Here is a 23,039-nt window from a genome sequence, read left to right on the forward strand (position 1 = left end):
CTTGGTTACATTACGGTACGTCATAATTTGTACTCAGTAAGTTATATTTTTTTTATTGTTTTTACTACGTCCTTTAATTATACATACTTCAGCAAGACAATATAGTACAGCCATATGTATATATATGTATATATATATATATATATATATATATATATATACATATATATAATAATCATATTAATTAAATATTTAAATCGATTGACAGCCCTAATTTATATACTGCTGGTTAATCTATAATAAAAGTAAAATAAGAAAAATAAGTACAATATTTCCCTCTGAGAGTACAATATTTGGAGTACAAATATTGTACTTTAAAGTGGCAGAAAATGGTAATAATCAAGTAAAGTACAAGTAGACCTATAACTCAAATTAGACAGTGCTTGAGTAATAAACTGTATGTTTTATATACTGTATATATAGCCAATAATTTTGATATATAATAATTTTGATGTACTATCGGCATTTTCATGAGTCCAATTCCGTCTTAATACTTTGAGTTTCAGAAGTCATGAGATATTGACTTTGAGTCTAAATGATGAAATACTCAAGTCATAAGGTAATTTAAAAGGTTGAGTTAATATCATAATTTGTATTTCTCAAGTCAAGGCATGTTGTGTTCTTGGCGTGCCTGGTCCTCCATATCTAAGTCGTGGGTCCATCTGGAGAAGGTGTTTACAGTCTGACTGTCAGGAGAGATGCTTCGACATGAGCGATGAAACGCTATCTGCTCGCTGCATCCACAGATGTTGGTGAGATATTATGTTGGAGGGCTGGAGGTGCCCAGCTGTCTTTGCTGATTTTCTCTCCTCTGTTACAGTTCCGAGCTCTCAGATATGTTTTATGATGAATCTACATATTTCCTCTCTCCGGGGGGACACACATTATTGGGAAGCACTCGATCTCTGCCTCCATTTCCTGTCGGCTCTAATAGCTTCCAGGTGAGAGGTGTTCCTCGGCCCCTCGCCTGGGAATGCTTATTAAAACTGTTTTCCTATTGATACAGTTGGTTTGATACTTACCAGATTTGACAAAGTAAAGATCTCATGTTTGGCGTAATATTACAAGGGAAACATAAGTGAGTTATTTGGCCTCGACGTGCTGGAAACGTAACGTTGTTAAAGCGCAGGCCCCTGAAACCTGAAACGGGGTCCCTCGGCCGCATTTGGTTTTCATTATTTTTTTGTGCTCGAAAAAATTTAACAATAGCACCCAGGGATTAAGTCATGGTGCAGGTCGCCGCCAAGCCAAACATCCTGCCTCCTCCAGAAAAATGAAGACAGATGAAGAAGGGAAGCAGGTGTAAAGTGTACTCTAGTGCTTCGCCTCTTTGTCCTCTCCAGGAGGTGTTGTGTGCACAAAGCCTGTCCTCCGAAATCACCTCGCCGAGCTGTGAGGAGGCGAGGAAGAGGAGGAGGAGGAAACGTTATTCCTGCACACACTGAACACTGTTCATGGGAACTGTTAAAGGATCTGATGGTGTGTTTAATGGGAGGGGAAACAGTCGACACCCGCCTCTCTATTTATTAGGCTGGTTTCCCACCCCTGTGTGTGTGTGTGTGTGTGTGTGTGTGTGTGTGTGTGTGTGTGTGTGTGTGTGTGTGTGTGTGTGTGTGTGTGTGTGTGTGTGTGTGTGTGTGGCTGGTTACTAAATGAATGAAGGTAAATGGATTCATGCTGCAGGGCGTTGTGGTAGCGACATGGCGAGGGGTCACGGCGATGCACCGAGTATAAATGTGCATGCATTTGCTTATTTATGGTCTACACCACATGTGAGGGTCATGTTTTATATACTGTGTTCGAAAAAAGGCCCAAATATGTCGGAATAATAGTCGAAACAATGTCTGAAATATTTTCCAACAAAAGTCTGAAAAATATCTGTAAAATGTGCAAAAAAAAGTCTGAGGAATGTCTGAAATATGTTCTAAAAAAGGCCGATAATGTCTGAATATAAATCCGAAAAAATTCTGAAATATTTCTGAAAAATATCTGATAAATGTGCAAAAAAAAGGCCAAAAAATGTCTGAATAAAAGTCTAAGAAATGTCTGAAATATTTCCAGAAAAAAGTCTGAAAAATATCTAAAATATGTCAGAAAAAGGCGGAAATATGTCTGAATAAAAGTCCAGAAAATGTCTGCAAAATATCCAAAAAAAAAGTGCGAAAAACTTTATCGGAAACGTTATGGTATGGCGGAAACGTGCGGTCGAGCCGGCTGTCACTCTCGTCTCTGTGGTCAAATGGGCCGACGCTACAACTGCAGAGCACCCAGATACTGACATTTCTGTTCTCTGCATTGAAACGGCCCCGATGGAGCTGACAGTTTACTTTCACAGAAACTAGAAAATCTTCACATTTAACAAGCTGCAATCGGAGAAATTAGACTTTTTTTTTCTTTAGAAATGACTCAAACCGATTAAACGATTTATCAAAATGTTTGCAGATTAATTTAATAGTTGATAACTAATCGATAAATTGATTAATCTTTGCAGCTCTATCTCTGTGTTTCCTCTCCACATGACTATAAACTATCAGAGGCTCATTCAGACCTGATCTCACTGTGGCTGACTCATCTCAGATCTGTCGATCAGTTGAAAAGATTTGGTGTTTTTTTACTTCCGTATGTTCTGGGTCTGTCTCCAGGAAATAGCCACGGCCTCACACTCCTAAGTGTTGCATCATTAGACGTCATTCAATCAAAAAATGTCTTTTTGTGGAGGAGACGTGTTCCAGATTTAAGTGTTCAGACGGGATTTATGTGTTCAGGTTGTCAGTGTGAACCAGTTTCAGTCTGAACTTTGTCAAATTCTTCCTCAACAGATCGATGAAGTGAGTTTTCCTTCAGTCTGACGGACGGACGGATTGACAGGTAGGTGACAAAGAAATGTGTTTTTGTGTTTTTAAATCAACTAACTGACCGACGCTGCTGAATGCAACAAAAGAACTTAAAACCTAAAAACTAAAACAAAATAAACCCTCAAAAGTAACAATTACTGTCGACATTATACAGTTACTTTAGAGACTTCTGGATTTATGTACGTGTTTACGACAAATAGTAAAAAAGTAGGGCTGTCAAAGTGACGCGTTAAAATCATTTTAACGGCACTAATTTCTTTAACGCATTAACGCAAACAATATTTCGGAGGTTGTAGCGGCTCAGTTTTAAAGCTAGAGTGAAGATCCTGGTATCATCTGAAACTATAAAACCTGATAAATCCATCGGTACCAACCATGTCAGACTAGCTGGTCATGAAGGAGGTTAAATAACGCTCCAAACTTACACTAAATATTGACGAGGAAAAACTGTCATGTCCATTTTCAAAGGGGTTCCTTGACCTCTGACCTCCAGATGTGTGAATGTAAATGGGTTCTATGGGTACCCACGAGTCTCCCCTTTACAGACATGCCCACTTTATGATCATCACATGCAGTTTGGGGCAAGTCATAGTCACGTCAGCACACTGACACACTGACAGCTGTTGTTGCCTGTTGGGCTGCAGTTTGCCATGTTATGATTGGAGCATATTGTTTTATGCTAAATGCAGTACCTGTGAGGGTTTCTGGATCAATATCTGACATTGATTTGTGTTGTTAATTGATTTAAAATATAAATGTATACATACATTTACATAAAGCAGCATATTTGTCCACTCCCATGTTGATAAGAGGATTAAATACTGAACTAATCTCCCTTTAAGGTTCATTTAGAACAGATAAAAAATGTGAGATTAATTTGTGATTAATCTTGATTAATTATTAAAAAAATCTAAAAACAAGAACTCAATAACTACAAACTATAAAAGTACAAAACAATTACTTTTGAATATCTTACTAAAAGTTTAACCTTACACAAAGATGTTCAGTTTATCCTCTGAGGAACCTGAAAGAAAGTTTTATGGCAGTTCGTCAAACAGCTGATGAGTGAATTCAGTCTGAGTCAAGAATGTGGCACAAAATCATTTAAAAATTTGTGGACTGACTGACCAAGTTACATTTTTATCGTGGCTACAAATAGAAAAGTAAAGCCCCTTGGATGTGGATTCACCTACAGTATGTGTTGTGATTTCTTCTTTTTAATTAACATTTCTAAATATTTTTTTTAATGCCAGAATGGATATATCTGCTTCATCTGAGTCTCTGTGGAGGTAGAAGGAAGTCACCGCTTTTATTGTGGTAGTCTGAGTAACGTGACGTCATATCCGTTCCGTATCCGTCAACCAAAACAAACCTCAGAGAGTCTAAAACGTTGGAGGGTCGTCGTGGATACGACCTGCACCCTCCCATGTTAAATCCAGCGTGGTAAACACTACACATCCAGTAAAGGATGGAAACACTTTGGGTTTCACACATTGACAGGAAAAGCAGAGTTAGACAGAGCTGCATGCTAACTCTGTCACGGTAAGGGAAGCGTTATCATATCGCGGTAACGTGGCGGTCCAGTCGGCCGACTGCTGACTGCACCTCAACCAGGTCTGTCAGAGTCCTGCTGAGCTCTGCAGCGTTGGTTTCAGGCGCCCCCCCGCCCCCTAGCAGTGAGGAAACTGATGACCCTCTCTCTGAAATATTCTCTCTGTATTGACGAGTCGAGGCTGAGCAACATATGGTTTCGATGGACCCACATCAGATTTCCAAACCTAGTCCAGAACCTCGTCCTTCCCAGGAAACACGGCTGGCGAGCGTGAACCTCCTGGACTAGTGATTTACATACCTTCTCCTGCTCCAAGCCCAGTTGGCGAGGGGTTGTGGTGTCATCGCGAGGGCCGGGCAGGGGGCTCTTCCTGTGTGAGATGACTTACAGTCCCCCCGTCAGCGCTGAGCACTGCTTTATAACAACACACACACACACACACACACACACACACACACACACACACAGAGGATAACCTAAAACTTGGCCTGCAGTCGTATCACAATGACATCATCACCTCACAGGAAATAGTCTAATTCTTTAATAGTGCAGATGTACGGAGAGCAGCAGTGACATAATAACTCCACTCCACTCGCCCAAACCAAACACACCTGCGCTCGCTCCGTACCACCTCTTCCTCTGGCTGATTAAAAATATTTCAACTATTCGTGAAGCCAAAACATCAGGCGCTCTGAGCTGTAACACAAACCTTTTGGGCCTTCTCCCCTCCCGTAGCGCTCAGCAGCTGCTGTCAACAACCCTCTACCTACTGAGCAGGAGACGTATAACCCAATGCAGTCTTTAAATGTATTAATGTGAGACCTGCATAGTGTAGTATGTCATAAAAACTTGAATATAGTATGTTAAAAAAATCATTAAAAAGTCGTAGTATAGCATGTTGAAACTTTTTCATGAAGTGTTTTCGAATGTTTTAACTTGACACTACGACATTTTTTCATTTTTTCACTTTTTTTGACATACTATTCTATGACTATTATTAATGAGTTTTTTTATGTAATATAGTATGAATTTCTTTATAAAATGTTTTGACATGCTATACTATGTCTTTTTTCATGAAAGATTTCATGAAAAGAAGTTATAGTATGTCGAAGAAATTCATGAATATGAGTATGAGTGAGTTGGTCATGGTATAGTATGTTGAAAAATGTATTGAAAAAAAAACATATAGTATTGTCGAACAAATTTTATCAATAAAAGTCAAAGTATAGCATATAAAAAATGTTGTGAAAAAAAGTGATAATATAGTATGTTGAAAGATTTCTTCTCTCTGTTAATAATAGTTGGGTGGTGTTCAGCTCTTCTTCTTCTCTGTTAATAATAGTTGGGTGGTGTTCAGCTCTTCTTCTTCTCTGTGTTAATAATAGTTGGGTGGTGTTCAGCTCTTCTTCTTCTCTCTGTTAATAGTCGGTCTGTGTTCAGCTCTTCTTCTTCTCTCTGTTAATAGTTGGGTGGTGTTCAGCTCTTCTTCTTCTCTGTTAATAATAGTTGGGTGGTGTTCAGTTCTTCTTCTTCTCTCTGTTAATAGTTGGGTGGTGTTCAGCTCTTCTTCTTCTCTGTTAATAATAGTCGGTCTGTGTTCAGCTCTTCTTCTTCTCTCTGTTAATAGTCGGTCTGTGTTCAGTTCGGTCTGGACTCTTTGGCCGAGGATGTGCGGACTCAGGGAGGGTCGGCGGTGTTCTTTGGGGGGTTCTGCTGCCGTAGCCTCGGGCGTCGCTCTCCGCTAACGAGCGCTGTGTATTCTAGAAACTGACTTCACAACTCATCAAGGTTGGTGCTGACGGCGGAGTGGAGGTTAATTGTGGCTGTAACTTCGTCTCAGCAGGCCCGACGCTGCCAAACAACCCGTCCAACCTCCACCCCTCCTCCCTGATACCGGCCTGTTCTGGTCCTCCACGATGGAAACCAGACTTCCTGCTCAGACCTGATAAAGACCTGCTGACCTCCAGACTCTAGAAATCACTATCGCACTCTGAGAGGAACGTTTCTTTTTCTCTCAGCATCAACGAACACGAAGTACCTCCGAGTCTGCTGAAGGACCTGGATTTAATCTGTCCTGTTGATGCTCTACGCTTCTCTTTGTGTTCTATCATGTAAACGCTGGTTTAGATTTCAGACTCCATCTGGAAGTTTTGTTGAATCGCCAAGTTCAACATTTCTTCAAATTAGTGCTGTCAACGTTGCGATAACGCGTTAACGTAAATTAGTTTTTACGCCTCTGTCATACTAGCTGGTCATGAAGGCGGTTAAATAACGCTTCAAACCTGCGCTAAATCTTGGCGAGGAAAAACTGTCATGGCCGTTTTCAAAATAGAGAAATAAATAAGTTTGGAGAAATAAATAAGGGGTGAAATGCGAAGAGAAAATCATGCATTAATAGATTAACAAATGCATAAATACATAAATTTAAAAAAAATCAAAATAAATCAAAATATTTAAAAATGTATAAAAAACAAATACATAAATAAATAAGGGAATAAGGAGTAAGGGAAAATTAAACAGAAGATTAAATAAATAAGGAAATTAATACAAACATAGATAAATAAAGAAGCAAATGAAAACAGAAATATCAATTTATTTCACATTTTATCAAATCATTAATGCTACATTTATTTTTAATATTATTTTTGCTACAGATAATGACAGTTATTTATTTATCTATAGAGTGATATATTTATTTCTTCAATTATTTTGGATTTTGGCAGGTTCAGTCCTCCGTAAATTTGTCCACTCCCATGTTGATAAGAGTATTAAATACTTAACAAATCTCCCTTTAAGGTACATTTTGAACAAAGATGTGTGATTAATCGCGATTTAAATATTTTAATTGATGGACAGCCCTACTTAAAATGTGTCATGTTGAACGGGAGTTTAAGTTGAAGCACTAAAAGGATGTGAAGTGTCTTTTTAAGTGTCAGAGCCAAAAGCAGCTGGAAGCAGTTGAAGTGTTACTGCCGTAAGCATTTCAAATTTTTATTTCAATAAGCCCTGTAGATAGTTGAACTGCTGAAAGTAGCTGAACTCGCATTTTAAGAGTAAAACTGAAAGCAGTTGAAGTGTCCGCTAACCCATAAACAATGAAAGCAATGGAAATTACAGTGAGAACACTTACACTTTTTTTTTATTTTTATATATTTTAATCCCAAACATGATGTTTCATGGCAACGACGTGGCGTCAAGCAACACGCAAAAAGCTCAAAGTGCATTATCATTCATTCAACGCGGAGTGTCCTTAAAATGTCATGCAATTTACACACCTTCTCATGAAGGTGTGTAAGTTTCAGATACAAAATGATTTATTGTGATTAAATCTTTTAATTGATTGACATTCCTACCTTAAATATTTGATGACTTTCCCGTCCTGGTTCCAGACCTCTGAATCAATAGTTGTCTGTACATTGATGGGTTCACTGCAAACCGAAGCTGATCAGAGATCATTCAGTACACTTAACGGAGACACTTTGACTACATGTAAACTAATATAGGCTAAAGAGCAATGGAGTCTTGCTCTCCGTCGTCATATTGGCTCCTACATGTTGTTTCCATCCATCAGATCAGCAAACGTTGATACTGCCGAGCTCTTCATGGATGCAGATGAAACTATAATAACTAAACTTCTGATTCCAGACCGTCAACACAAACCTCCGTGTGAAACCCTCCTGAATCATCTCGTCCACACAAACCTTCAGGTGTTTCTCTCCGAGTCCCGGCTGATGTTTTTACCTGCTGCAGAGCTCTCACTCCGGCTGAAGGATCGTTTCTTTGGATCTGATCGATTCACATCGTCTCGACTCCAGACGTCAGTCAGAGCTCCGTCTCCTCCGTCTCCGCCGTCTCCGCCGTCCTCCGCCAACAGTTTCATCATTAACTGTAATCTGTGGAGAATATTTCTGCTAGATGTTGGAAACGTTTTTTGAGGTTTTTTGAGGTTTTTTGGACGGAGAATGTTTTAACATTTCAGCTCGAGTTTCAGTCCAGGTTACAGGTTCTGCTGACTTTACTGGACTATTTCCATTTTGGAGACTTTCCCTCTGGTTACTGAACTTTCTTTCATTCAACTTTGATTCTGAAAAACAGCCTTAATTCAGCTCAAGAACATTTTCATGTTCTTATCCTAAACCTCTTTATGGGTTAACTGACACTTCAACTACTTTCATTAATTCAACTGCCTACAGAGCTCATTGAAATTAAAATCTGAAATGCTTACAGCAGTAACACTTCAACTGCTTTCAGCTGCTTTTGGCTTTGACACTTAAAAAAGACACTTCACATCCTTTTAGGGCTGTCAATTGATTAAAATATTTAACCGTGATTATTCGCATCATTGTCCATAGTTAATCTCAATTAATCGCAACTTTATTATCTGTTCTAAATTAAACTTAAAGGGAGAATAGTCCAGTATTTAATCCTCTCAAATATGCTACTTTATGTAAATGTATGTATATATTTATTTTAAATCAATTATCAACACAAAACAATGTCAGATATTGTCCAGAAACCCTCACAGGTACTGCATTTAGCATAAAACAATATGCTCACATCATAACATGGCAAACTGCAGCCCAACAGGCAACAACAGCCAAAATTCGCAACTTGCCAAAATTTAGCATTCAAGTTTGAAGCGTTATTTAACCTCTTTTTAAACAAGCAATTCTGACATGGTTGGTACCGATGGATTCATCAGGTTTTGTAGTTTCATATGATACCAGTATCTTCACTCTAGCTTTAAAACTGAGTCGCTACGACCTAAAAATCTCAAGTTGCGTTAATGCGTTAATGAAATGAGTGGCTCATAAAATCAATTTGCGTTAACGCGTATTTACCAGGGCTGTCAAAATGAACGTGATAATATGATCACTATTTATTTATGCAGTATTTCAGAGAGGTATCTGATGAAACCTAAATTAATATAAATTAGGGCTGTCAAAGTTAACGTGATAATAACGCGTTAACGCAAATCTTTAAATCATACTAATATAAAATATATTAACAAAGACATTTACAACTTAAATGTATGTTTTTCGTGTAATTAATTCACACTGCAACTGTTGTTTTTGTCATGAATACTTTCACACAGAACACAGATATCACGCAGCAAAAAAGCAACAACCTCCAAAAGATCGATTACATGAATACGTTAAAACGATTTAATGTTAACGTGTTATACATTTTAAGACATTTTAACCAGAATTTTTCGTTACAAACATGAGACTTTTGAAAGGTCAGAGTTCAAGCCAAATGTAATCTTTATTAGACTGTTTCTGTACAAAAAGCACTGGATCACAGGAAAAAAAAAAAAAAAACATGCATCTATTTACAGCATGGCCAGAGACAGGAAAAGAAAAAAGCCGGGGATGTCGCCCCCCCCCCCCCTCCCTGTTTGTATTCTAAAGACATTAATTAAACATTGTGCTTTGATATACTTTGATGATATATTTCATATTTCACAAAGATGCAGTACCTCTGCCCTCTTTCACATTGAAGTAAAACATCGAAAAAAGTATAATTTTGCAGTTTTTAAAAAACCAGGACGGTGAGAAGAAGCAAACTTTCTACAACTGTGACCGAAAGAAAATAATTATTATTATTATTATTATTATTAGAGCAAGCTGTTTGAGATGTGGAGACGGACGTTCATGTCGGACGGCGAGGTGTGACCGTTCAGCGGCTGCGTTTCATTAGCGGGAAAAAAATGGCTTTTCCTAAAGACACTGGACAGATGTTCAACCACAGGCCAACAACGCGACGGCGTCGGGCTGATGTTGAGCAGCGACTGAAGGTTTCTGTCAGTCCTGCTGGATTTGCATAAAGTCAAAAGTTTAACCAGATTCCTGTTTAGAGATCCAGGTGATTTCATTATTCAGCGGTTAAAGGGATGTCGGATGGTTCGATGATCCTTTCATGTAAATCATAATAATCTGCATCTTTTGATTTTAACATCTCAAAATGATAAAATTATTTTCTTGTAACTGTGAAATACAGATCTTGTTAGTGTAATGACGCATTCACACTGAGAGTGAAGCCAATTTTTCGCGTGGCGGGATCACATATAAAGTCACTTCAAAGAGGCGAATAGAAGCGGATTTGCACCGGGCAACGCAAACGCGCAAAATTTCCATCATTCATGTATCAGCAGGAGTTGAAATATTTCGACTCGAGCAAGAAATTCATGTGACGCTGTGTGGTGAAAGCCGTTGAGATTCTCCTTCTGATGTTGTTGAATCAGAAATGGAGGAAATAAAGTTGCTGCCGCCATTTTGGACTGAAAACGCTTATTATATTTATAATATTTGTATTGTTCAACACAGGCCATTTCAGTAGAATATGACAATAGAATAGAAATAATGTAGTTTTACTTTTGTACGGCTCTTTGTAGGCGGACGTTTTACTGGCGTCTCGTAGTCTCTTTCAGTCCAAAATGGTGGAAGCGTAGCTCTGCTGCTGGGCGCTGATGTTGCAATGGAACAACCTATTGACTTTCAGTTCTTAGCGATATACGTTCTTTGACAATGTTGTGAAAGTGAAACGTTGTGAAACGCGTTAACCTAACGTGAATTGAGTCAGTTAGTAGTAGTAGTTAGGTATAGGGAACAAACATTGGTGCCCCGTGTGAGGCAATAAGTCAAAGTTGACTTATTTTACCGTACCTTTGTTACGTAACTTGCAACGATGTTTCCTAAACCTTAACGTTGTTTTTGTCTCAATCCACAATGTTAAGTTTCACTTTCACAATGCTGTAGGTGCAGTTTGGCTGAAGAGCGAAGAGAACTTTTCGTGCAACGCAAATTCAAATGAAGCGTCACGAACGTGCCGCTAGGACGCAAAGTTCACGTTATTCACGGGAGTTGGAATATTTCAACTCGCGTGACGCGTGAAGGAAAGAAAAGTTGTTGGTATCTATGGAGACAAGCTCCTCCTCCTCTACGTCTGAACACAAACGTTACCGGCGGTCCAACTCTCACCAGTAAAGTGAGGTGAAAATTGGCTTCGCTCTTGGTGTGAACACAAAATAAGATGACGGTCTCGTAAATTCATGATACAGATTTTGTAACTGTGAGTCTCGTCTGATTGTGAGTTGAGATACGAAACACGTAATTATCAGAATTACAAGATGAGATATCTGAGATGGTTTTCTTGGGAATTTATAAATGAACTTTTTAAATATAAGGTTGTTTTTTTCATAAATATAAAATGCGGATCTCATAATTTTGTTTTTATTCTCACACACCGATGTCGGAATTATGACATATCTGAGATGGTTTTATTGTCTTGTGATTATGAGATGCTAAATTATAACTGCGCGCTGTAGAAGTAATAATTACAAGATAACTGTTGTCTGTTGTGAACGAGGTGCTTCTGTCGTAACGTCACCGATTGTGTCGTAGTAGCTTCCTGTGTGATTTGACGCTACAACAGAATCAAGGCTAACTGCTGACGTAGCTTTTTTTCAGTTTCAGGTCGGTGCTGATGATGCAAACTTTCAGTTTTTTTGGGGAACCTGAGGGACAAACGTCTGGTGCAAAACAATAAAAGATCTCGCAGTTTGACTGGAGACTCGTCGAACGATAAACTACCTACAAGAACCGCTGCAGAACTCAAACTTTGTCAAACAAAGAGAAGACTTTGTGTCGTCGATCGTAAGGCATCAAACACGACTTTTAGTTCTTTTACTTTTTCCCAAACGTTTCCACGGCGGCGGCGCGGAAGACGAGCTTGCATTACGGAACAGGAACACAGTTGCATAAGTAAATGATCCGGATTGTGTGCGACGACGAGAAACAGCACCATCAACAACAACACCAACATCGATGGAAGTTTCCTTGAGATCAGTGACCCAAAAACTCGTTTTCGGAGTGGTTTTAAAATCTGCTGCCTGTTTTGAAATCGTACAATCATTCTCACCAAAAAACACAAAGACGAGGAATCGGGTCGAATATTAAGATGGATAAAATATCGTCTTCTAAACACCGAAACCGAGAGATACGCTCGGTCCAAAAGTAAGAGTGGAGGAATATTATGACGTTATAAGCTTCTGAAATATAAAAATTTCACATGACAAGGATCTTTGCCGTTTCAGAACGGCAGAATAAAACATATCGGTGCATATCGTTCTAGCTTTCATCGTTTTTTTTTGTGTAACTTTTAGCTTTTTTTTTCTTTTTTGCTAAGATGCATTGCTCTTATTAAGTGCCCCAACAAAAAATAGTGCATTAAGAAATAACCATGATTATACATTTCACAATAATACACAAAGGACAAGAAGAAGAACCAGGGGAAACACAAATGATGCTGTTTACAAAAAGTTAAATATCGTATCGGAAAAAAGCGTTTTTTTATACAAAAGTGATGAAAGCGTTTTTTTTACGTCCTGCTCTCAAAAACAGGGTGACCATGTCGTGACGTGTTTTTTTTTTCACTTGTTTTTACAAAAGGGTTAATTCCTCTCACTTGTTCACTCTTTTTACAATATCTAAAAGGTATTAAGACATCAAATGTGTTTACATATATATTTGAGACTATCATTCAGGCCTAAATCACAAAAGGAACTCCCCAAAACATACTTTTATAAATACATATAAAATAAGCACAATCAGAAGAATAACAAGAGAATCTGGTACCTAAATGTGATTAAAACTGCTGCAAGCTTTTTCTGGTTAAAATCTACCACTCGACACACCCGCAAAAAACAGAACTAGTGGACTGGAGTTTTAAAAATGAGAGACGTCCAAAACAAAGAAATAAAAACAGGAAATGATTAAAAATAAAAAATAAACATTGGGCTGCCTCGACTTTGTTCAGTTAGTGAAACATTTGTTCTTATCGCTGCAGGACGTTTGTTAATTCGTTCTTTAGTTTGAAGATTTAGAATATGAGACAAACATTGTTAAGAGCTATGGTACAGAAAGGAAAACGCTAGAAGACGTGATGTTCGTCTGGTCCTTCGGGGAGTTTTAGAGGGAAGATTTCTGATTGAAAAATCTGGAAACCGTCTGACGGTTTTTCCAGATTTAAAAAACAAAACAAAAACAAGAGCTGGATTTTTCCTGGTTTGTGGACTCGGTCCGACTCAGGTTCAGAGTCCACCGAGAGCTTCTGATCCAGCGACGTCTACACATCTTCAGATAGTATTTATGTGTTTTAAAGGAATATTTACTGAGGAGACCAAAACACGGTCGTTTCTAACAGATTCCGAATCACTTTAAACTTGAACTAAATTTAACTGTTATTGTTGCATGATGATGTTTAAAAAAGTTCAGAATGAGTTGAAGTCTGAACTTCAAGTAGAAATAAATGAATAAATAAATAGATTTTCTCTCTGCAGGTTGATTTTCATAGAAATAAACTTGATGAAGAATTTGGAATAATTGAGTTAAAATGTGCAGAAACACTGGGGTCCTTTTTAATATGAATCATTTTAATATTAAACTGGTCAATTAATGCATTTTTCTGTTCTGGTTCTCCATCACTTTCCATATAATATATTGATGAATATTAATTAACAGACTCTTAATAAATGTTGTGTATTTTTATTTGTATTTCTTTTCGTTATATTTAGTATTTTGAATAAAACTTTGCAAACGTAATTAAACAAGAAATTTCTCTATTTTTGAGTCTTTGGATTAAATTAATAAAAAAAAAACTCTGGAGGTCTGGTTCTGGTCTGGTTCTGGTCCAGTCTAAATGGCCTCACCAGTCTGGTTCTGGTCCGGTCTAAACGGCCTCACCAGTCAGGTTCTGGTCTCAGTTTTAGGCCCGTGCAGAACTCCATTGAAGAAAAGGTTGATTTGAAAGAGTCTGCGCTGCATTAACAGTAACTACTGCAGTAATAATAGTGACTGTGATGGATGGAACACATTACATTTCATATTATATAGAAATAAATGGAGACCTGGACTGGCCCTTTAATTCTAACCTGATTATCCAATGAGATCTGGACCTTTCTTGATGATGTCATTGCGGTGAACAGAAGCTCGCGGTGGACACGCCTCCTTCCTGTCTCACAGTGGTTCAAACTGATCTGAGACCTGTTCAGTCTCCACAGACTTCTGAAGTCAAACACAACTAACTCACACAACATGTATTAGTGCAGACACCTGGCCCCCCCTCCCACGGTTCCCCTCTCTGACCTTTGACCTCTTCGCCGTGGATCCGCTGCAGACACTTCCTGTTTCGGGCGGTCGGGTTTTAACGTCTGCGGCGGTCGTCAGCTCGTTGATTAAAGTTCCACATCGAACACGGTGACGTCGACTGGCGCTAAATTAATCGATGAAGAGTCAAACTTTTTTCTTCTGCTGCAGTGAAGGATTCTGGGTCAGTCGGGGGGGATGATGGGAAGGATTTTTGTGGCGTTTCAGGCAGGCGTGGCCATCGGCGCTGGGGAGGGGGGGGTCTGACGGTATCTGGCTGAGAGGCCTCCTCACATGGGCGGGACGATGAGACCTGCCATAGCTGAGAGACGAGCAGACAAACAGTCAGATGTATAGGAACCACAGGAACCAACGTCACACAGGAACTAACGTCACACAGGAACCAACGTCACACAGGAACTAACGTCACACAGGAACCAACGTCACACAGGAACCAACGTCACACAGGAACTAACGTCACACAGGAACTAACGTCACACAGGAACTAACGTCACACAGGAACTAACATCACAGGAACTAACGTCACACAGGAACTAACGTCACACAGGAACTAACGTCACACAGGAAGCAGGTAAACGGAGTTAAAGTGATAGTGAGTTAAAAAAATACCAATTACCAATAAATATAAATTTGTTTCAAGAACTTTCTAAAACCAGAACGAGTCCCCCAAAAACCTTCCGACCTCAGCAACCCGACTTTTATCATATAAAGTGAAGCCGGCGCCGCCTTGATTAAATGGAAACAATAACTACAAAACCACTTTTCTATAATCAAACATCAGTATATTAATATCATACATCCATCTACTGATGGTCACAGCCTCAAAGGTAAAAACTGGAATTATGAAATATTTAAAAGTATAAAAATTCTTAAAACTTTTTTAGAGAAAAGTTCAAGGCCAAATTGAGATTATGATATGGAAAGTTACGGATTGTTAAACATGAATAAAATGTTCTTAAATTCACACAAAGTGCCAGAAGTTCAAAAGAAACCAGGCTTTGTTTAATTCATCACACAATAAATAACATAAATGTTTCTTTGTGCTTAAATTGACACCAATTACTACAACTTTTTTTTTTGCCAACTAATATTTTTTTTATTACTTTTAAAAGAAGAAACATTTTCCTGTACGGTGGGAATATTTTCTCGTTCTTTTTTTAGTTTTTTTACCAGTTTTTGAGAATATTTTGTACCTGTTTTTTATCTCTATTTTTTACCGTTTATCTTTTTTTTTACCTGTTTTTGAGAAAAAAATTTAACGTTTTTTTTTTTATTTTTTTAACTGTATTTTTACCTGTTTTTTTTGAGAATATTTTTTGAGAATATTTTTTACCTGTTTTTTTAAGAATATTTTTTTTGCCCCTAGAGGGATTAATAAAGTTGTTTGAATTGAATTGGATAATCTGTTTTTGTTCCACTTTATCATGAAAAAAAAATCACCTGATTCAAGAACATCCCTGAAACATTTTTGAGGTTGAACTATATCGACCCTTTTAGTGACGACGTCATGATGACGTCATGATGAGGTCACGGTGTCAGCTGGAGGCTAAACAAATGAAAGACTGGAGGCTAACTAACGCTAGCAGTGGGCTAAAGTTACACATCTAAAATGCCAGAATCCAGATATCACAGACATTAGAGATGACTAACTGTGATTATCGAAGAAACGTTTCAGCTTCTCCGATATTGTCCGACTCTCTTTCTGACTGACTTTACTGAAGGATAGTTAACTATAGACATCCAAAGATTTATACGCCCTCAATTTATCTTTCCAGCGCTGCCGTTGGCAACCGGCCCGCTGGTCGGACGGCCGGCTACTTAGCTCGCTAATTCCACCACGCTGTCATGAAACACAGAAAATGAGGTGAACAAAGTCGTCCCTCATCTGGTGATAGCACGGTGCTTTCCTACGCTGAGACCAGAGTGTGAGGATGAAGCATTAAGTTGTCCAACAGAGGACAGCGCCGGGTCACGGTCCCTCTGCCTCACTCCTCGCCGCTAGGAGACGACTTCACCGGGAGGAGAGCAGGCATTATCCAGCCGTCTCCTCCTCCTGCAGTCATCTCCAGCGGCGTAGGAGTCGGCTAATCTGGTCCCGTTGGTTCATGTTAACTTTCTCAACTACCGCTGGTGATCCTGGAGAGTGACAGCACATGTTGAGAGAAACTAGGAAAACAAGCCAACAATACGTGCTAGCCAGCATTAACTAACGTGTTCAGAGAATTATTCTGCCTCCACTAAACACGTCACCATGGTTACTAACAGAGAAGTTAGTCTAGTCGATGTCAGGACTCGGTGTCGGACAGACGTTACTTGATAAGATGAATAAAAAGCAGTTCTTTATATAATGTGCCAGAAGTTATGGATCAACTTTGACCTTGTTTAAAAGCAGGTCTTCACATGTGACGTATAAAGAGTTGTTATCATTACAGAGACGTCTGTCTGCGTGTCCAGGTGGGACTGGGACAGGTGGACAGCAGAGGACCGGGGGGGTGCTGACAGGCGGGAGTGGGGGGTGGGGATGCTCACCCTGGAGGTTGCTGCCATTGGTGGTGGTGCAGGTGGGGGGCGGGGAGGTCTGTGGCCGCACGACGGGGGCGAAGGCGCTCTTCTGTTTGACTGCAGAAACCATATGGACAGGAGAGAATGAATAAGGGCCTATGGGAGCAGAGGAAGAGAGAGGAGGAGGTGAGGAGGAGGAGGAGGAGTCCTACAGGAGGAGCTGGTGACGGTAACGAGCAGGCAGACGCACAGAGGAGGTGAGTGATCGGATGGAGATGAATCATGCAGGAGGAGGAGGAGGAGGAGGAGGAGGAGGAGGAGGAGGAGGAAGGGGGTCGGACCGAGAGCTCTGGAGGAACCAACATGCTCCGAACACAAACAGCTGCACACATCTGGCAAAGTTGATCCATAACTTGAAGGACTTTTATTTTGTAAAGTAAAAACCAACCTGATCCAACCTGAGAGCGGCAGCAGCTTCATCCACACATACTGTACAGGTGTGTGTGTGTGTGTGTGTGTGTGTGTGTCTAATAAACCCATCAGTTGTGTCTTCTATGAAACTGATTCTAATTAAAGGGACAGTCCAACACTCCCTGGACTTCTTCTTCTTCTCTTCTTGTCAGAGATGTTCAGGTATCAGCATCACATCTGTGTGTTCAGTACACAGCTGGAGTCGGGATGCTGTTAACTTAGCTTAGCATAAACACTGGAAGCGGAGGGAAACTGCTAGCATGGCTTTGACTACAGTTAAAAAAATACCAGCGCCTTTTCTGTAAATTAGGTCATTACATTTTTTTCAGTTTCAAAGTTTTTGACTTTGGAAACAGCAGTTTAGTAGCTGCTCTGGAGCTTTCAATCATATCACATGGTCTTCATCAGCAGATGGAGTTTTCCCCAGTTGTCATTGGCATTTCAAAAAAAGAGAAAGAGTCTGAAGAAATCCTGCTGGGGAAGATCATGTGATGTGATTGAAAGCTCCAGTTACCGCTCCAGCTTTTTAGTTAGAAAAAATATATTTAAAATACTTTAGTAGAGCTTCTGGAACTTTTGATCACATCACATGATCTTCATCACCCTGACGGGGTTTGCCTGGTCGTCATGGATACGTAGGTGTTCAAATTTACCTGTTCAATAATCAGAAACAAAAGCTCTATAACAGAAACTAAATGAAACTTGAGGTTAGATTGTTTCATGAAGGATGACTAGGACTTTTATTGTGAAAGGTAAGAAGGGAAGTAGTGGATCTGGTCTGCGTTGCATTCGTCAACGTTGAAAGCCTCTGTGTTGTTGTTGTTTTATAAATACAGACGCAACTCAACGGGATGATTTGATGACTTTATTCACGGTGAGAAAAGTCAGAAAAATCATTTCAAAAGAAAAATTATGTCTCTTTTAAGAAAAAAACCCCGTTCTGAATATAATGAAGTGTGAATTAATTGCACTTAAAAAAACAGCCTTTATTTGAAAGGCCGTTGAACATTTAACTTTATTTAAATAATAATATTTATTTATTTATTTACTTATTTACTTATGTATTTAAGCATCTCAGAAAGTGTTTTTGTGACATCTGGTCACTTTGGGTTTTCCCTTTAAAATGATTTAAATATAAAAAAAAATCCTGATTTTATTGATTCAGTTTAATATTCTGTTATATTGATTAATAAAACAATCGCTTCCCATTTAGTAGCATTTAGTTTACCCAGTTGTTATGAAAATTAAGGTTTTCCAATTTCAGATTTTTTTGTAAATTTTATCAAATTCTAAAAAAATGACTATATTCTTTTTCTTCAGTCTCAGTTCGTTGTTTATTTCCCAACTCGATCTAAAGTTACTAAAACAACCACGTCTCCAGAAAGAAGCTTTAGAGCCGACAAAGCCATGCTAGCAGTTTCCCTCTGCTTCCAGTGTTTATGCTAAGCTAGGCTAACAGCATCCCGACTCCAGCTCTGTACTGAACACACAGACGTGATGCTGATACCTGAACATCTCTGAACAGGAAGAGAAGAAGAAGAAGAGTCCAGGACGTGTTGTACTGTCCCTTTAAGAGCGTCCACAGCATTTATGGACCACAGTGAGTCTGTAAATGATTCAAGGACAGCATTTTCAAGATGTAAAATGAAACGGGGGGAATGTAAATGTGATTTATCGCCTCATGCCAACAACTATCAGTGAGTCCTGGATCGCTGCTTCTCCCTCCTCACATTCCCTCTTTTCTTGGCTCCTTCTTCTTGTTTTTCTGCTTCTTTCTCCAGCTGATATTAATGGATTCGGCCCAAAGCGTGAATGCATGAAGGATGCGGTGAGGATGTTAGTGGGGTTAGTCGAGGAGGAGGAGGAGGAGGAGGATGGACAGGGGGACAGTCAGGAGGAGGTGAACAATGCGTGGCGGTGTTCGGTCGACACACACACACACACACACACACACACACACACACACACACACACACACACACACACACACACACACACACACACACACACACACACACACACACACACACACACACACATACATTCAGACCCTCGGCGGAGGGAAACTGCAGCTCAGCCAGGCGAGATGTGAGCCCACCTTTTGTTTGGTCGCCAGGGACGACAACATCACCTGGCACGGAGTTTTGAGCTCGCTACCTTCTAAACGAGTCTCACTGAGACTCGCCGAGCGCTTTGATACAGAAGCCAAAACAATGGAGCGCTCCCCGCGGGCGAGTTTAGACTTCACCGGTCTCCAAAACACACCTGCTCCTTCCAAGCAGCAGCAGCAGCTCCGACTCCGACTCCAGGCGAGATAATCAGAGCAAAGTTTCAGAGGAACAACGGCGCCGACAAGAAACTACTGAAGCATCGACTCGTCTCCTGCAGCGGGAAACGCTTCACTGTCTTTATTCTGGACACCACAACGAGCGCTCCTCACCTGCATCAGTCCAAACACCTCGACAGGAACACACTACCAATACTTAAATATATAACAAGTACTTATCTTTATATTCCAGGTATCAATAGAACAATATATCAGGATTCCAGCCCGACCAGGACGGGATGTTTGAGAGTTTAAAGAGTCTGATAATTAAATATCAGCTGATCCACACAACATAAATAAACACGTCTGATAAATCTACCTTTCATTTTCAACAATTACGACCAAGAAATGTGCCGAGCAGAACAAACTATAATCTATTAAATCACAAACTAGAGAGTGGTCGACATATACGCCAATATAAATATATCTGCAATGAGCCGATACGTGTTAACGGATTAATGTCCTCAGTTCTTCATTACATCAGATCTAAAAGCACAAAGGCTCAAATAAAAAATATCAAACACTCAGTTGACTTTTGGGATTTTCACTCATCAACGTCAACCAACACTTCAACTGCTTTCAGTAAATAAACTAGAACTGACTGAACCCCCATAGCTTCAGGGTGAATAAGAAAACACCTCCAATCAACACATCAACTGTTTTCATTATCATCTTCTGCTTCAACACGACTGACACTTCGGTTCCTTTCACCCGTTCTGCATGTTATCAGCTGATTGAATGGCCGTTAACATATTATTATCTACCACTCTGATGCTTCTGACGGGCCAAACTGCACCGACCACGCTGTGAAAGGGAAACTTTAATTAGGGCTGTCAATCAATTCAAATATTTAATCGCAAATTAATCACACGTTTTATCTGTTCAAAATGAACCTTAAAAGGAGATTAGTCAAGTATTTAATCCTCTTATCAACATGGGAGTGGACAAATATGCTGCTTTATGTAAATGTATGTATATATTTATTATTGTAAATCAATTAACAACACAAATCAATGACAGATATTGATCCAGAAATCCTCACAGGTACTGCATTTAGCATAAAACAATATGCTCAGATCATAACATGGTGAACTGCATCAGAGTGGTAGTGATGTTAACCACTGATAACGCATTTCAAACTGATAACACTCGAAGTGGGTGGTTCCTTTCAGTGCTTTCACATCACCTGGAACTAAACAGCTAAATGCAGTGATTAATCCTCAACTGACCAATCAACTGCTTTAATCACCTACACTTGAAATGACACCTCAACTCCTTTCAATACTTCAACTGATATTTCAACTCCTTCAATTACTTCAGTGCTTCGACTTCAGCCGTAACTTTCACGAGCAATGATTGAGCTGTGAACGGAGGTTAATCTTCACTAAATGAAGCCTTCAGTTAATTCAGAGTTGTTCCCCGTAATGATAAACAGTGAAGTGTGTTTTGGATTGTATAATTTGAGCCGCTCTCAGACAGTTGAAGTGGATTCCTCCTGCGCTCTCAGATGGATGAGGTTTGTTTTTTTATTAATGAAGTGTTTTTAATGGACTCACTTGCGTAAGCAGAGTTGGTGGAGCCGTTGAGGAAGCTGGGGGATCCGGGGACGCCCAGGTTGGTCATCCCCGCGCCGTATCCGTTCATGGTGGACGTGATGGTGTTGTAGTTGGACTGCTGAGGCGTGGAGCTCGGCACGTAGCCGCGAGGAGACACGCTGTTCGAGTTACGGGAGTAACCTGCCAGGAGGAAACACAGAGAGGATCAGAAACACTTTCATGGTTGGTTCGACCAGAGAAAACAGGATCTCAATCCAGCTCCTGCCCCCCAAAACCAAACTAAATCAGTTATTGGAATGATGCGTCTGATCACCCACGTTCTTAACATGTGGTGGAGATGTAAAGAGGGACTTCCTGTCTTCGTGTCAGGAGTTCCTGATCTGAACCAGACCTGGAGAACCAAACCCCATGTATTAATTCATCGTTTTAAGAAATAGAGAGACCTTATCCCTTATAACACGAGGCTGATTAGAACTAGGGATGTTAATAATTAACCGTTAACCGACGTTAAGAACTTTAACCGATTAACTCTATCGGTCAAAACGGTTAAAAGAAATGTTAATAATTAACTCAAAAGCTGAGCGGCTCAGAGGAGCGGCTCGTCTCTTTAAGGAGAAAAGCTGGTCCACCTTAACAGCCCACCTTAAGAGGCGGAGCCGGATACAGGAAGTCGGCTCCGGTCTCTCCGGCTCGTTTGAGCGGAGTGGAGGAGTTGTAGTTTCGTAGCATTTATTCACCGACAAATAAACTGTCCACACACTGCTACACCTACGATCACAGCTAGAACGCCACCAACAACCTCACACTCACCACCAACACACACCAGACTACGTGTGTGTCGGCGGCGAGCACGAAGCCTCCGGCAATGCTAGAGCTGCCAACGTAGCACAAACACACACACTGTTTGTTGGACACTCGCTAAAGTTCCGCCGGGCAGACACACAGCGGACAACCTGCTAAACTAAACTAAATGTGCGGTGGAGACTTTTACTGGGAAAGTGGCTGCATGTCCGCGACACTACACGCAGCATCGTAGCTGCTAAGTTAACACTCCAAGACGGTGAACTGGAGACTCCCTTCAACGAATATCTGTTGTGCTCCTGCAGCTGGTACGAGGCACAAATCTTAATGGATAACGGTTAATAACATTTTTCAAAATGAGCATCCCTAATAAGAACTGATCCAAACAGCAGCATGAAGCTCCGCCCACTAACCGTCAGCATCACACGTCACAGTTCGGCATCAGTAATTTAACTCTCTGACAGGGACGTTCACAGCAGAAGCTCTTTTCCACCACATCAACTTTTACACCAACATCAACACCCACGTTCTTAAAATGTGGTGGACTCGGACTCTATCTTCCAGTCAGGAGTTCCTGATCTGAACCAGACCTGGAGAACCAAACCAAACCCCATGCATTAATTAACCTGATCCCAAAAAACAAACACAAAGATTGATGACAACTGATTTAAACATCAGCATGAAGCTCCGCCCACTAACCGTCAGCATCACACGTCACATGTCAGACTCAGAAACATGATGATGATGATGATGATGAAGAAGACGACGCACAGCGTGATCAGAGTTGATAAAGTACTCGGGTACCGGTCG

At 40.1% G+C, this 23,039-nt stretch overlaps 1 protein-coding gene across 5 annotated transcripts in view; it reads right to left on the reverse strand.

Moving 5' to 3' along the window:
• Positions 1-9,545: 9,545 nt before the first annotated feature.
• Positions 9,546-23,039, reverse strand: part of LOC141775823 (transcription factor COE3) — a 174,343-nt gene continuing 160,849 nt past the window's right edge. For 2 of the 5 annotated variants that reach the window (XM_074649544.1, XM_074649543.1), the window contains exons 14-16: positions 21,429-21,608; positions 17,103-17,231; positions 9,546-14,874 (exon numbers count right to left, since the gene is read on the reverse strand). In XM_074649544.1, the coding sequence (XP_074505645.1) occupies positions 14,843-14,874; positions 17,103-17,231; positions 21,429-21,608 (341 nt within the window). In that variant the 3' untranslated portion in view covers positions 9,546-14,842. The remainder of the gene's footprint in view (positions 14,875-17,102; positions 17,232-21,428; positions 21,609-23,039) is intronic. The other 3 variants (XM_074649549.1, XM_074649545.1, XM_074649548.1) reach the window with 2 other exon arrangements.

The sequence above is a fragment of the Sebastes fasciatus genome, chromosome 10 (assembly GCF_043250625.1).
Source record: "Sebastes fasciatus isolate fSebFas1 chromosome 10, fSebFas1.pri, whole genome shotgun sequence".
In the NCBI taxonomy this organism is placed as follows: Eukaryota; Metazoa; Chordata; class Actinopteri; order Perciformes; family Sebastidae; genus Sebastes; species Sebastes fasciatus.